The 13,204-nt window shown below is 49.3% G+C and overlaps 1 protein-coding gene across 1 annotated transcript; it reads right to left on the bottom strand.

Annotated features, from left to right (window-relative positions):
- Positions 1–2,134: 2,134 nt before the first annotated feature.
- Positions 2,135–5,036, bottom strand: LOC130579665 (endonuclease domain-containing 1 protein-like). The gene is made up of 2 exons (XM_057376621.1): positions 4,687–5,036; positions 2,135–2,662 (listed from the first exon to the last, which is right to left on the bottom strand). Exons 1-2 carry the CDS (start codon positions 4,966–4,968, stop codon positions 2,135–2,137), a joined length of 810 nt encoding a protein of 269 aa, XP_057232604.1. The 5' UTR covers positions 4,969–5,036.
- Positions 5,037–13,204: the final 8,168 nt, after the last annotated feature.

Raw genomic sequence — 13,204 nt, 5'->3', positions numbered from 1 at the left:
TGGGTACTGCCAGGGGTAAAGTTCCTCAGGGCAGCCCAGGAGCTGAATCAGGAGGTGGAACTCATGGTAGTGGTCAAGCAGCCCATGGTTCCTCAGTGTGGGGCATGGGATGAGCAGTGGTGAGGATGAGTGTGGTCTCAATGCCCAGCAGCTGTGAATTGGTGGGTGAGTGAGGCAGAGGGAGCACCCTGAGGCACAGCAGAGGTGTCAGCAGAGGTGCCTCTGCCTGAAATCGCACTGGTGCTTTCAGCACTTCAGGGAGCTGTGTCACCATTTGATCCCAGGACCAAAAATGCATCCGGGAAGAGGACCTGGGATCACAGGCGCTGTCCAGCAAAGGGGGTGAGAGTGATGTCCCTCCTTTGTTACCCCAAAAAGCCAAATCTTCTGCAAGGTGTGTGTGCAGCCCAGCTGGCACCAGGGAGTGCTCTTGCTGCTCTGCCCATGGCAGCTGCAGACAAAGGAGCAGAATGCCCCGGTGCTGGTGGGCACTGCCCCGTGTCTGCGCTGGGATCGGTGTCCCTGTGCTCAGGTGTGCAGAGCCCCTGCAGTGCCCCTGGGGAATGGGCCTGGCCTCTGGCTGCTGGCCCAGGTGGGGGTGGCTGTTGCCCAGGATCCTGCAGCACATCAGCCAGCCCCACTGGGGCTCTCCATACCTCAGGGCAGCTGCAGTGGCCCAGGGTGCATCTCTTTATGCAGCTGAGGCAGGCCTGGAGCTCTGCTGGCTGCAGTCAGAGCTGGGACACCAACAAACCTGGAGACCCCTGCGTGGGGCTGCCTCAATGTGCACCTCACCAAACCCAATGTTTCTGAGCAGCCCCCAAAGGGCTTTGTCCTGGGTGAGCAATGGGACCCAGTCAGACAATGAACAACAGCTCCTGAGCTGAGAAGTCTCTGATTAATCTGACCCCTCTGGAAGTGACGCAGCTTGTATGAGCTGTTGGCACCCTGGTCAATTTTGGTCATGCACATTCAGATGAGAAATAACTGGAGTCTGATGCTGACACTTGTGTTGGTGTTACAGCATCCTCTGATGGCATTTGGACACCCGACCTATTGCAAGGATGCTCTGGGCTCTGTGGCATTGCTGCTGGGGGAAATTTCAGCAAGAAACAACTTGTGGTTCATATATGAGGTGACAGTGCAAACCATCACTGCAGCAAATAACTTTTATTGTGAGCTCTTTGGAAAGAAATGATGTTGCACACATTGATCTTTTACAACCATTGAATACATTTTCCCAAATCAGTTTCCCATAATTTTGCAGGAAAGCCTCAGAAGCAGAGCAGAGAAGGAAGGAATCCAAACAGTGTAGCACAGAAATTTAGCTTTGGCTGCTCAAAGCTTTCTGTATCTGATAACTGATCCTGCTTGTCTGATACCTCAGCTACTGCTCTCAAGGTACAGTTTCAACAGCAAGCAAACAAAACCTTATCCCAAGATCACAGAATTACTGAATTGTTTGGGTTTGTTGGGGCATCTCAAAATCTTCTAGTCCAGACCCCTGCTCAAGCAGGATCAACTAGAGCAGGTTGTCCAGGATCCTGTCCTTGTACCTGGATTGCTGTGTCCAGCTCTGGGGCCCACAACACGAGAAGGACACAAACCTATTGGAGTGGAATCCAGAGGAGGCCACAAAGATGTTCCAAGCTCTGGAACACCTCTGCTCTGGAGACAGGCTGAGACAGTTAAGGGTGTTCAGCCTTGACAAGAAAAGGGTCTGCAGAGAAGTTGGATCACCTTGCACTAGAAGTTACCTATAAGTTCAACAAGGGATCTAGAGAGGGATTTTGGACAATGCCATGGAGTGACAGGACAAGAGGTGGTGGTTTCACACTGACACAGGGCAGGGTTAGAACAGATGTTAGGGAGAATTCTGTACTGAGAGGATGGTAAGGCCATGGCACAGGATGCCCAGAGAAGCTGTGGCTACTCCTGGATCCCTGGAAGTGTCCAAGGCCAGGCTGGATGGGGCTTGGAGCAACCTGGGATAGTGGAAGGTGTCCCTGTACCGGGAAGGGGATGGAATGAAATGAAATTTACGGTCCCATCAAACACAACTAATTCTGTGATTCTGTGATTCTATGGCATGGAAAAAGACACTGAGCCTTTTCCATTGAGGAGATGAAATTTGTTAACAGGCACAATCCCTGTAGAACAGGGAAACGTTTCCCCTCCCATAGAGCTGGGACAATTCATCCTCCAGCTCCTTCAGTGTGAGGAGCTGGACATGGTTTTCCTCAGTAATGAAAGCCCAAGCCTTTGTGGTGGTGCTGGTCTGACAGCAGGCAGCCAACCAGATGTGGCTGGGCACATTAACCCTCCCACTAGCGATGGAGCTGTTCCCAGGCACAGCACCCGTGATGACATAGGTGGTTGTACAGTCCTGGGTTTCCTGGGCCATCATTTGGTTCTCATACTCTTTCCAGACACCATTGTGGAGTGTGCTGTCCATGGGCACAGCATTGGTCAGGGTGAAGGTAGCTGACTTGCTGTCGTCAGTATTTTGGTGGCCACTGGGACACAAATGGCCAGGGACCAGTTCATCCAGGTTGGTGTAGTCTTCGCTGATAGCCTGGTTCTGGCCTATTTGCTGTGGACCGATGGTGTAATTATGTTCAAGGAAGTCCTCTGTTTTCATATTATTAGGAAGAGTGATCAGCTTGACAGGGAAAGAAGAGGAAAATGTGTCAGTACTAAGGATTCGGGTAATGAAGCAAATTAGTCCGGAGCAGAAATCTCTGGGTGTCAAGATCCCATTTTTTGTCATCTCAGTGCATGAAAATGTATGAACCTAAGAGAAATCATAAATGTGCCCTCCCCCCCGCATGAACACAAGAGCTTTAAAGAGAAAGSAGCTCAGAATCTGACTGCTCTCATTCTGACTTGTCACCTTTGGGATCCAGCCTGTAGCCTGTGCTGGACAGTGGCTGGGTGCATGAGACAAGGAGCATTTTCCACTCCTAGGTTTGAAAGGTGACTTGGCTGAGACATCTTCCCTGCCACATCTGCTTCCCTTTCCTCCTGTCTCCATTGTCTGAATGTGCCCAGGGCTCTCCCTGAATCCCTTCAACCCCATGCTGTGATTCTGCCATTCTGAGATTCTGTAATTTTATCTGTGGTTGCTACAGGTGTACCCCACTCTTGGAACACCTGAGGTTGCCTCCTCTAACCCCATCCACAGGGAGGTGTGTCAGGAAATCAGTCCTGGAGCTGATGTTTCCTTTCCCTGGGAGGGCTACAGTTTGTTCAAGGATGAATATTTAGCTCAATAAGCAAAAAAAGAAAATCTCCATGTCAATGAAATCTGCTACTGCAGTGCTATAAATGTGTCTCAGAGCTGATCTGGGCCAGGGAGCATTTTCTTAAGAATCATTATATCATTGGAAAGAAGGTAGAAATTATCAGCTCTGAGAGGAGCATGTAATTCCAAAAGAGTCCTGATAACAGTAAATATTCCAAAAAGGCCTCTGAAGAAAGTTACCAAAATCAAGGATTTTTTTTGTGTGGTCTGGGTCTATTGTCTGGGAGGAAAAGGCCAGGTTGGATGGGGCTTGGAGCATCCTGGTCTAGTGGCAGGTGGCCTGGCCCATGCAGGGGAGTTGGATTGAGATGATCTTTAATGTTCCTCCCAACATAAACCATTATGATTCTATGATTGTAGGAAAAGAGAGTTTTATCTCTCTCTTATGTGGAGGCTGCAGTGGTGCAAGAGCAGATGCTTTGCTCAAATTCCTAAGTATAATAAGCTGAAATGAATATTTTTTTCGTAATTTCAACATCTTTTATTTCATCTTAAGGGAACCATATTTAGCCTTCCTCTAGAATAGGGGATATGGTTTCCTTCTGTGGCTCACCTGCCCCTCAGTTCCCTCCTGCTACTCTGTCCTTAGAAGGAAAGTAATTTCCTTTTTCTCTTCTGCACTTGGCCTGGCCTGTTCTGCTGAAGTTTATCTCAAGGATGTTTGGGAGAGCTCTGTAGTTTGTGCAGATCTGGGTGTCTGCTGGATCCTTCTGCACCAAGCCGGAGCAAAAGGTGCTCAGGGGCCACTGCCCGTGCATGGAGATCACACCCTTCTGACTGGAGTGACACTGATGCTCCTCACTTTGCACTGCCTGAAATGTCACTCCAGAAATCCCCCCAGTGCTAACCTGACCCTCTCATCTCCAGTGCTGGTGCCTGCTGAGGCTTTGTCCCTGTGCCATCCCACCCCATTCTGAGTTTCTGCTCACATCTCACATGGCACTCACAAAGCCTATTTGACTTTTCACTGGGAGCAGATAAGCTCTGTCAGGGATGGAGAACAGCTCAGAGCAAAGTGGGGATCAGAGCCCAGCAGGATTGGATTCCCCATCACCTGGCCTCCCACCACAGCAGGGCACAGGGAGGGGGAACTGTTTGCCTTTGTAATGTCAGGTGAAGTAATTTGATTTGATATTTCTGTCAGGTCATGGAAGGAAACTGGGCACGTTTGGGACATGAGCCATCTCACCCTCCTGCTCATGTTTCAGATGCATCAGAGGAATCATGTGATGCAGGTGTTTGAAGTTAAATGAAAACAATCAAATCCAGTGTTTCCATTTGCATGTTTGTAGGGGGGTGGGAGGAAATAGAAGTGGTTATTTAAATGCTGCTGCCATTCTTTGAGTGGCCGGAGGATGATGTGCTGTAAGAGAGGCACTCACCTGGGGCTCAACAAACCATAATTCATTTGAAGGCAGAGGTCCAGGCTGGTAGATGTAAGCAGAGTACACAGGAATTCTCATGGATTTGTCATACAGGGTGGCAAAGTGATATTGGTTGTTGTAGCGTTGACAGATCCAGGCTGCGTTCTGTGGAGTCAAGGCTTCATTTGGGGGGGTCTTCCCATAGAAAAACTGAGGACACTTCTCAAAGGATGTCACCACCTCACTGTGTCCCAGCCAGAGGCAGCTCGCCGACACCTGCAGCAGCAGCAGCCACAGCATCGTGGGAGGATTTCAGGTGAATGGCTCTTGTTCCCTGGAAGACAAATGCAGAGGGACACTGAGCCTGGAGAGAGCTGGTCATGGTCTGGAACATTTTTTGTGGCAGGGGAGACACAGCTGGCAGAGGAGGGGACTGTGAGAGATCAGGAAAGGAGTAACTTCTCCTGGATAAGGAAAAATGACGAGGACACGAAGGGGGAAAGATAACACAGGGTTAAGGTTCCCAGAGGAGTCAGCAGTGGGGGAAATCAACCTGTATGAGGAAGGAAGCAAATCTACTCCATTCCTAATCAATTGTCACAGCAAGGTTATCTTGGAACTGAGGAACAACCTTGGGACAAGGTCACCTTTTCCCACCTCCTTCCTGCTCTGAGCACCTTCCCACAGCAGGCACCTGCAGCTGGGCATGGATCCTGCTCAGCCCCTGCAAAGCTGAACTGGGCTTTACTCTCATGGGGCACTGGGCAGGGAAAGAACAGCGATGCTGCACTTCCTGAGTGTTTCTGGCCCCAACTGCATTCACCCAGACACGCAGCGCTTCCACTGAGACCAACACTGAACCCCAAATGGTCACTTGGGGCCCTGCCTCTCAGCTGACACAGGGCAATGGATGTCCTGCTGCTCAGCCTGCATTTCCACATCACCCAACCCCAGACTCTGAACTTGCACAGACGTGGAGAGAGAAAATGAAGGGGCCAAGCAGATGGTAGCAGCAGGCACGGGGGATCACAGCTCCATCTTCTCAGCCCAATGGCTGCTGCCATGCAAGCACTGAGGGGCAGCTCTTCCCATGGTTGCATGGCATTCCTGATGATCCCCCTCTTCAGCTTTGCTGATTCTTTATCCTGTACAGTCAAAGGCACTGTTGCAGGAATTTCTGTTTGTTGGACAGCAATGTGTCCTATCTTGTGTTTCTCAGTGCTGACATGATTTTCAGCAGTTGGCATTCTGCATTCCTTTTACAAAACAGTTCCCTGTGATGCTGGCAGCCCAGCAAGGGGCTTTGTCTCCTTTCAGAGGCACCACATGCTTTGGGATAGCAGTGATGCTTCAATTTGCATTGCTGAACACTCGATGTAGTGACTTAACATCATGAGCATTGGGAATAAGGCAGGCAGGACAGGAAAATAAAAGGATTCATGGGACAGAAGCTGCCACAGCCTCTAAAGCACAAAGGCCACCTTTGGCTGGGAAGGGTCTGAGCTAAGGATTGCTGAAGGCTTCCCAAGTCATCTGGCACATTTGCTCTTTTCTATTCTCCCTGACACTCACCTCTGCATTTCCACTGGATTCAGGATATTGAGTTACACACAGCCCTGCTCTGACCCTAGAGATCTGGTCCTTTTTCTCTTTACCAGTCCTGGAGCAGGAATGTGGGGACCAATGAGCTGGAAACTGAGAACTGGAACCACAACTGGTGACTTTTTACCGCTCTCTGAAAAGTGCAGTCATATATATATCCCAAATCAAGCAGAGAAGTTCTAGAAAAATTCTTTTGCAGGATCCCATCCACAAAATTAAAATGCATATAATTATTTTAACTTCTTAGTTAATATCAGATAAAGAGAAACCAACCTACCGTGAGAAAGAGCGGCACAGGATTCTGCTCCGAAGTGGCAGAGAACTCTCAAACACGTCCCTTGCAGTCTGATACTGGGTGCTTTTATATCATCTCCAACAAGGAAGAATGTAAGATTTCCCAAACAGCGTTTACTGTGACCTTCTCCAGGAGTTCAAGTAGTAGTTGTATTTTTCCAAAGGATTCTAGCAATGATTTAGGTGGGGTTTTTGCATTCCCGCTGTATATTCCATTTTTGATAACTCTCCCTTCTTATTCAATTATTTGATGTCAAATATCCATTTGACTTGGTTTGAGTTTCTTTCCCAGGAAAGCAATTGAGGAAGTGCGGGGAAATTCATTACCCGTTGTTATTGCAGCACTGGAGAAAAAGGGATTTTGAAGTGACTAAACTGTTTTCTTTCCTCTGTTGGGATTCCTGAGTGTTTCAGAAGCTTGGTATGGAGGGCGGGACATTTCTGCCAGGGGTAAGGGTCCTTGAGACAAGCCAGTAGCTGATCCTGGAAGTGGGAATCATGAGGGTGGTCAAGCAGCACATGGTTCCAGAGTGTGGAAAGAGGGAGCAGTGGGGCATGGGATGAGCAGTGGAGAGGATGAGTGTGGTCTCAATGCACAGCAGGTGTGAATTGGTGGGTGAGTGAGTCAGAGGGAGCACCCTGAGGCACAGCAGAGGTGTCAGCAGAGGTGCCTCTGCCTAAAATTGCAATGATGCTTTCAGCACTTCAGGGGGCTGTGTCACCATTTGATCCCAGGACCAAAACTCGATCCAGGCAGAGGACCTGGGATCACAGGTGCTGTCCAGAAAAATGGGGTGAGAGTGATGTCCCTCCTTTGTTACCCCAAAAAACCCAAATCTTCTGCAAGGTGTGTGTGCAGCCCAGCTGGCACCAGGGAGTGCTCTTGCTGCTGTGCCCATGGCAGCTGCAGACAAAGGAGCAGAATGCCCCGGTGCTGGTGGGCACTGCCCCGTGTCTGCGCTGGGATCGGTGTCCCTGTGCTCAGGTGTGCAGAGCCCCTGCAGTGCCCCTGGGGAATGGGCCTGGCCTCTGGCTGCTGGCCCAGGTGGGGGTGGCTGTTGCCCAGGATCCTGCAGCACATCAGCCAGCCCCACTGGGGCTCTCCATACCTCAGGGCAGCTGCAGTGGCCCAGGGTGCATCTCTTTATGCAGATGAGGCAGGTCTGGAGCTCTGCTGGCTGCGGTCAGAGCTGGGACACCAGAGAAGCTGGAGACCCCTGCATGGGGCTGCCTCACTGTGCACCTCCACCCCACACCACTTAAGGAACTCTGGAGCTTGTTGCTCCACACACTGATGATGAGGGAGATGAGTTTTCAGATGAGCGCTTGAGAACCATGACAGGTGCACAGCAGAGCTTATACCAGAACCCAAAGGCATTTTGAAAGGTTGTGGATCAAGCAATGCATTTAGTGCTCTTGGAAGGCCAGATCTCTTACTCTGAGCTCAGCACAGTGCTGGTAGCACTTCTGGTAGCCCAGCTCACTCATGTGCAGCAAGTTGCTGTCTCTGGATGCTGCTGTGTTCAGCTGTGGACATTCTCCAGGGCCTGACCAGCCACTGCCCTGTCTGTCTAAGTGCAAAGCTGCTCACACATAAGCTACAGTTTGCACATGTTAGAGAAGTCATGTTTGCATTAAATGGAAGCCCTTAAAGATTCTGTGGTGTGTATGTCAGCTCTTTGGGTACTTGTTTCAAATCTGCCTGCAGTGAAATCTGCCAGCTGAACAGATAATACACAAAATATACTATGCAACATATTAATGCAGGAAGCCACAACCTCTCCAACATCTACATTTAATAGCCTCACAGTTTGCACTCAGTGTTCCCTCTCCTTCTGAGATGAAGAGCGAGTGCTAGTTCAAACTTGTATTTACTATGCCCCTAAGAGAGAGTTTGCCTTAAGAGTAAAATTTAGATCTTACTTTTTTTCTCTTTTTTTCATTGTGAAATTTGAAATCCTTATATATGATGTGTACAGAGGAGGAGATAATGTGTCAGTTGACACCAGATGAGTAAGAAATCATCCATGGAGCTCGGAATTAACACTTAAATTTTTTTGGAAAGCTGTATCGTAGACGCCCTTTTTTTTTCTAGTGAATGAATGGTAGGACACAGAGACAGAGCCTGCAAGTCTGTGTGCTTTTTGTGCTCCTCTCCCTCTCCCTCTCCCTCTCCCTCTCCCTCTCCCTCTCCTCTCCTCTCTTGGACAAGCTGCTTTGCATTTTCCTGCATCCTGCTACTCCTGCCAGAGATCTGTGTGTTTCACTTGCTGTTGGTAAAGCACTTCAAAATCTTGAGTTGCTATTGTCATGGACTTCTCTAAGCTTACTTAAAATCCCTTTCCTCCTCACTCATGCCTTTCCAATGACAAGAAAAAGAATTAATTTATTTTTATTTCGTACCAGGTATAACTGGCATTCTACAGCTGCTCAAGGCAGGATTTAACTGCTCCTTTCTGTTGTCCAAGCATCCACTGAGCAGCTCCAAATCACAAGTCCTGTTGGGTATATTGTGTCTCTAATTCTCTCAGGGATGTGGTCTGCCAAGAGGTGTTTCCTTCTTCATTGTAATCAGCCGTCTGGAGTTTCCAAACCTCCTGGTGTATCAGACCTTCACAGGCTGATCTTGCAGAAAAACCATCCAGAGCCTGGAGCATCGTGGGTGGGTGGCTGACCTGGGTGATGCTGGAAGCTCAGTTTGTATCCCCTAAAAGCACTGCCAGGGTATCCATGTTCTCTGCAGCATCCCTGGATGTGTGGACAGTGCTTGGGCAGCAGCATTCCTGAACACCTCACCTCCTGAACACCTCCTCACCTCCTGACCCTCAGAGGTGCAGGACTGATATTTCTGTGCCAAAGTGGATTGCTCAGCAGCAAGGGACAGCTTGCCAAAGTACAGCAAGTGAGAACCTCAGTGTAGGGAGTGTAACCTCACAGGAACCCACCCAGATACACAACAGATAAGTTGTTCTTCAGAGATCAAAGGAGGTGACACCTCATAATGTAACCTTAGAAAACTTGCCCAACAGCAATGTTTGGCTCCCAGATGGACCAAAGGAACTTTGCCCAGGTGCTCTCTCGAGCAGAGGCTAAAAGATGCTAATGTCTTGATTTCATTATTTCCTTCTCTTTAGGGCCAATACATGACAACATATTCAGTTCACGGAATCTGAACCCTTGGTATTACTGGAAGAAGAATAAGCAAGCTGCAGGATCAATACTCAGCAGTGAAGTGAGTTCACCTCTCAGCCTCTGCTCAGAGATGCTGACAAAAACTACTTTTTCTTAGTGTCTAAACTGACAGTGACACACTGGTGGCCAGAGTATGAAGCATTTTGAAGCTTTCACATTACAATCAGTCACAAATTAGCAGTTCCTTGAAAATAATGTCAAGTACAATCTGACTTTTTTTGCTGAGGTAGTTGTTATTTTCAAAGGAAACATAAACATGACCTGGACTCTCAGAAGCAGCTCCCGTTCGGCCTTTGAGTATTCCTTAGAATGGATCTGATGTTTACACAGATAGAAATAATCAACTGCACAATTTTACTGAGCCACTTTCAAATGAAGTGCCATCCACCAGGAAAGGATACATTTGAAAGTGCAAAAACACTTCATATGTTTGGGTTTGGTTGGGGTTTTTTTCCAATATTTGCACAGTTACTGTGTGAAAGCTGAGTTTGTAAATACCATTGGAGCATAACCCAGATGATAACCAAGAGCAACAGTAAATACAAGAAAAATAAGGAAACTCTCTGGCTGAGTAGTAAGTCTGAATAAGTTTGGTTGCTCTTGTGCACATGGAGTATAACTTCGTGGGATCCCATCCAGGAACACAATACATAAGTAGTTCCTCAGAAATTTAAGCAGRTTTAATCTTCTAAAACTTTCATARCAGGAAAGTGTGGSCTTTGTATYCAGAGGTAAGCTGGTTAAGCAGACATCTAATATTAACTTAATGTCAGYCTGACTTTGGATATAGAAAYAAGAAATAGACATTTGGGTTTAGATGAACTTAACTTTCCTCACTTCTAATAGCTCCCAGCAAGATAAAGTGCTTAGATTAATGAAAGTAGGAATTTTCCTTTTTTCTAGATTGCCATTTAGCTGAAGACAGGAAACTYCCAGCAGGACCTCCTGTGAGACTCAAGAAGGACCCTCATGTCTTTGATCATCATTTCCCAGGAAAAAGCCTGTYCCTGCAGGGTGAGATGAAGAGATGGGCATTTTACCTGGACAAACATCTGGAGATGGGCCTGGCAGTGCCACAAACACAATGTGTTTCGTGCAGAACCACACACGGTGCATTTGCTGCCTACACGAGAGAGATCCAGTAGCTCCCATATGTCCAAACCAGCAGTCAAAGATGGCATCTCCTTTGCCCAGGGAATGGCAAAGCCCAGCAATCAGTTCCCTGGCTATCTTCCTAGTGGGCAGCCAAAGTTACTCCTGCATTGACCAAAGCAGTTTTGCCCAGCGGAGGCCAAATAATGCCAATGCCTTGATTTTGTTGCTTCCTTGTGTTCCAGAACAGCACATGACAATGTGTTTATTTGATGGACTCTGAATCCTTGGTGTTATTGGAAAAAGACTGAGCAAGGTGCAAGGTCCAACCCACTTTGCAGTGAAGTGAGTTTAGCTCCCCGCATCTCCTCACAGATCCCAGCAAAAATCACTTTTCCTTAGTGTCTAAACTGCCAGTGACACACTGGTGCCCCGAAACTCTCCTCAAAGATGGWCAGACACAGAGCAAACTCAAAGTTACCGTCCTGTGTCAGTGCAGCTGCATCTCCCCAGGGGACAGAGGTGCTTCCCACCCCAGCGTGGGCATGGAGCAGCTCTGGGCTCAGCAAAGGGCTGTATCCCTACTGCCCATGGCCAGCAGGCTCAGCAGGAAACTGAGGCAATCACCGATGGAAGGTGCCTGGCAGGATGCTTGTGGRGCTGGGGCAGCCCTCTGCTCATTTCCAAGCTGGGCTGCTGGGAGAAGCACAGAAACATTTCTGCTGGAAATGGCCTCTGAGATCCAATCTTTGGCTGATCGCCAGCTGGTCAACTGGACCGTGTCACTGAGTGTCACATCCAGTCTTCAGTACCTCCAGAGATGGAGACTGTGCCACCTCCACAGGCAGTCCATTCCAGTGTTGAATCATTTCACCCTTTTTGTGAAGAAATTCCTCCTGATGTTCCTCAGAACCTCCCCTGGTGCAGGTTGAGGYCTTGTCCTGTCATCCTCTGACTGGGTGCTTGGGAGAAATTGCCAAACCCCTCCTGGCTACATCCCCTTTTTCAGCGAGTTGTACAAGGGAAATAATCACTCAGAGTCTCTTTTTCTCTGGGCTAAAGAACCCCAGCTGCCTCAGCTGCTCCTCACAGGCTTTACCCTCCATGGCCYTCACCAGCTTTGTGGCCTTTCCCTGGGCCGGCTGCAGAGGTGGCCTGGGCCCATTGATCCAGCCTGTCCAGATCCCCCTGCAGAGCCTTCCTACCCTCCAGCAGGTCAAGTGTCCCATCAAACTTGGTGTCATCTGTGATCTTACTGAGGGTTCACTCAATCCCCTCATCAGTGAAGGCATTAAACGGGCCTAGGCCCAGCACTGCTCCCTGAGGGAACACCTCCTGTGGTCAGATACCAGCTGAACATGGCACCGCTCACCAACACCCTCTGGGCCTGGGCATCCAGACAGTTCCTAACCCAGCTGAGAGTGCACCTGYGCAAGGCCTGGGCTGACGGCATTTCCAGGGAATGCTGAGGGAGACACTGCCAATGGCTTTGGTGGAGTTCAGGTAGGCACTTCCACAGCTTTCCCCTCACACACTGGGCCGGTCAGCAGGCCATCGAAGCAGATCAGGATGGTCAGGCAGCACCTGCCTTTCCTAAAGCCCTGCTGGCTGGGGCTGGTGCCTTGGTTATCCTGCATGTGCCAGGTGATCACACTCAGGACAATCTGCTCTGGAACCCTTCTGGGGAGCGAGGTCAGCTGGACACCCCTGTAACTCCCCAGATCCTCCTTCCAGCCCTTGCTGGGGATGGGAGTCACAAAGGCCAAACTCCAGGAACCTCCCCCGTTCCCCAGCACTGGTCAGAGCTGATGGAAAGCAGCAACCGTGATAAATGAAACAGGGTAGAATCCAGACTGATTGGATGTGGCTATGCCATGAAATTCCCTATGTGGCTTACCATGAAATTCACTTGCTGTGGAGAGCAGGGCATTTCTGGGTACTGCCAGGGGTAAAGGTCCTCAGGACAACCCAGGAGCTGAATAAGGAGGTGGGAGTCATGGTGGTGGTCAAGCGGCCCATGGTTCCTCAGTGTGGGGCATGGGATGAGCAGTGGTGAGGATGAGTGTGGTCTCAATGCCCAGCAGGTGTGAATTGGTGGGTGAGTGAGGCAGAGGGAGCACCCTGAGGCACAGCAGAGGTGCCTCTGCCTGAAATTACAATGGTGCTTTCAGCACTTCAGGGAGCTGTGTCACCATTTGATCCCAGGACCAAAACTCGATCCAGGCAGAGGATCCAGGATCACAGGCACTGTCCAGCAAAGGGGTTGAGAGTGATGTCCCTCCTTTGTTACCCCAAAAAGCCAAATCCGCAAGGTGTGTGTGCAGCCCAGCTGGCACCAGGGAGTGCTCTTGCTGCT

The sequence above is a fragment of the Malurus melanocephalus genome, unplaced genomic scaffold (assembly GCF_030028575.1).
Source record: "Malurus melanocephalus ecotype Western Australia unplaced genomic scaffold, MMel_1.1 scaffold_286, whole genome shotgun sequence".
NCBI lineage: Eukaryota > Metazoa > Chordata > Aves > Passeriformes > Maluridae > Malurus > Malurus melanocephalus.
Note: the sequence above shows the minus strand (reverse complement) of the source record. Positions and strands in the feature narration are given on the sequence as shown.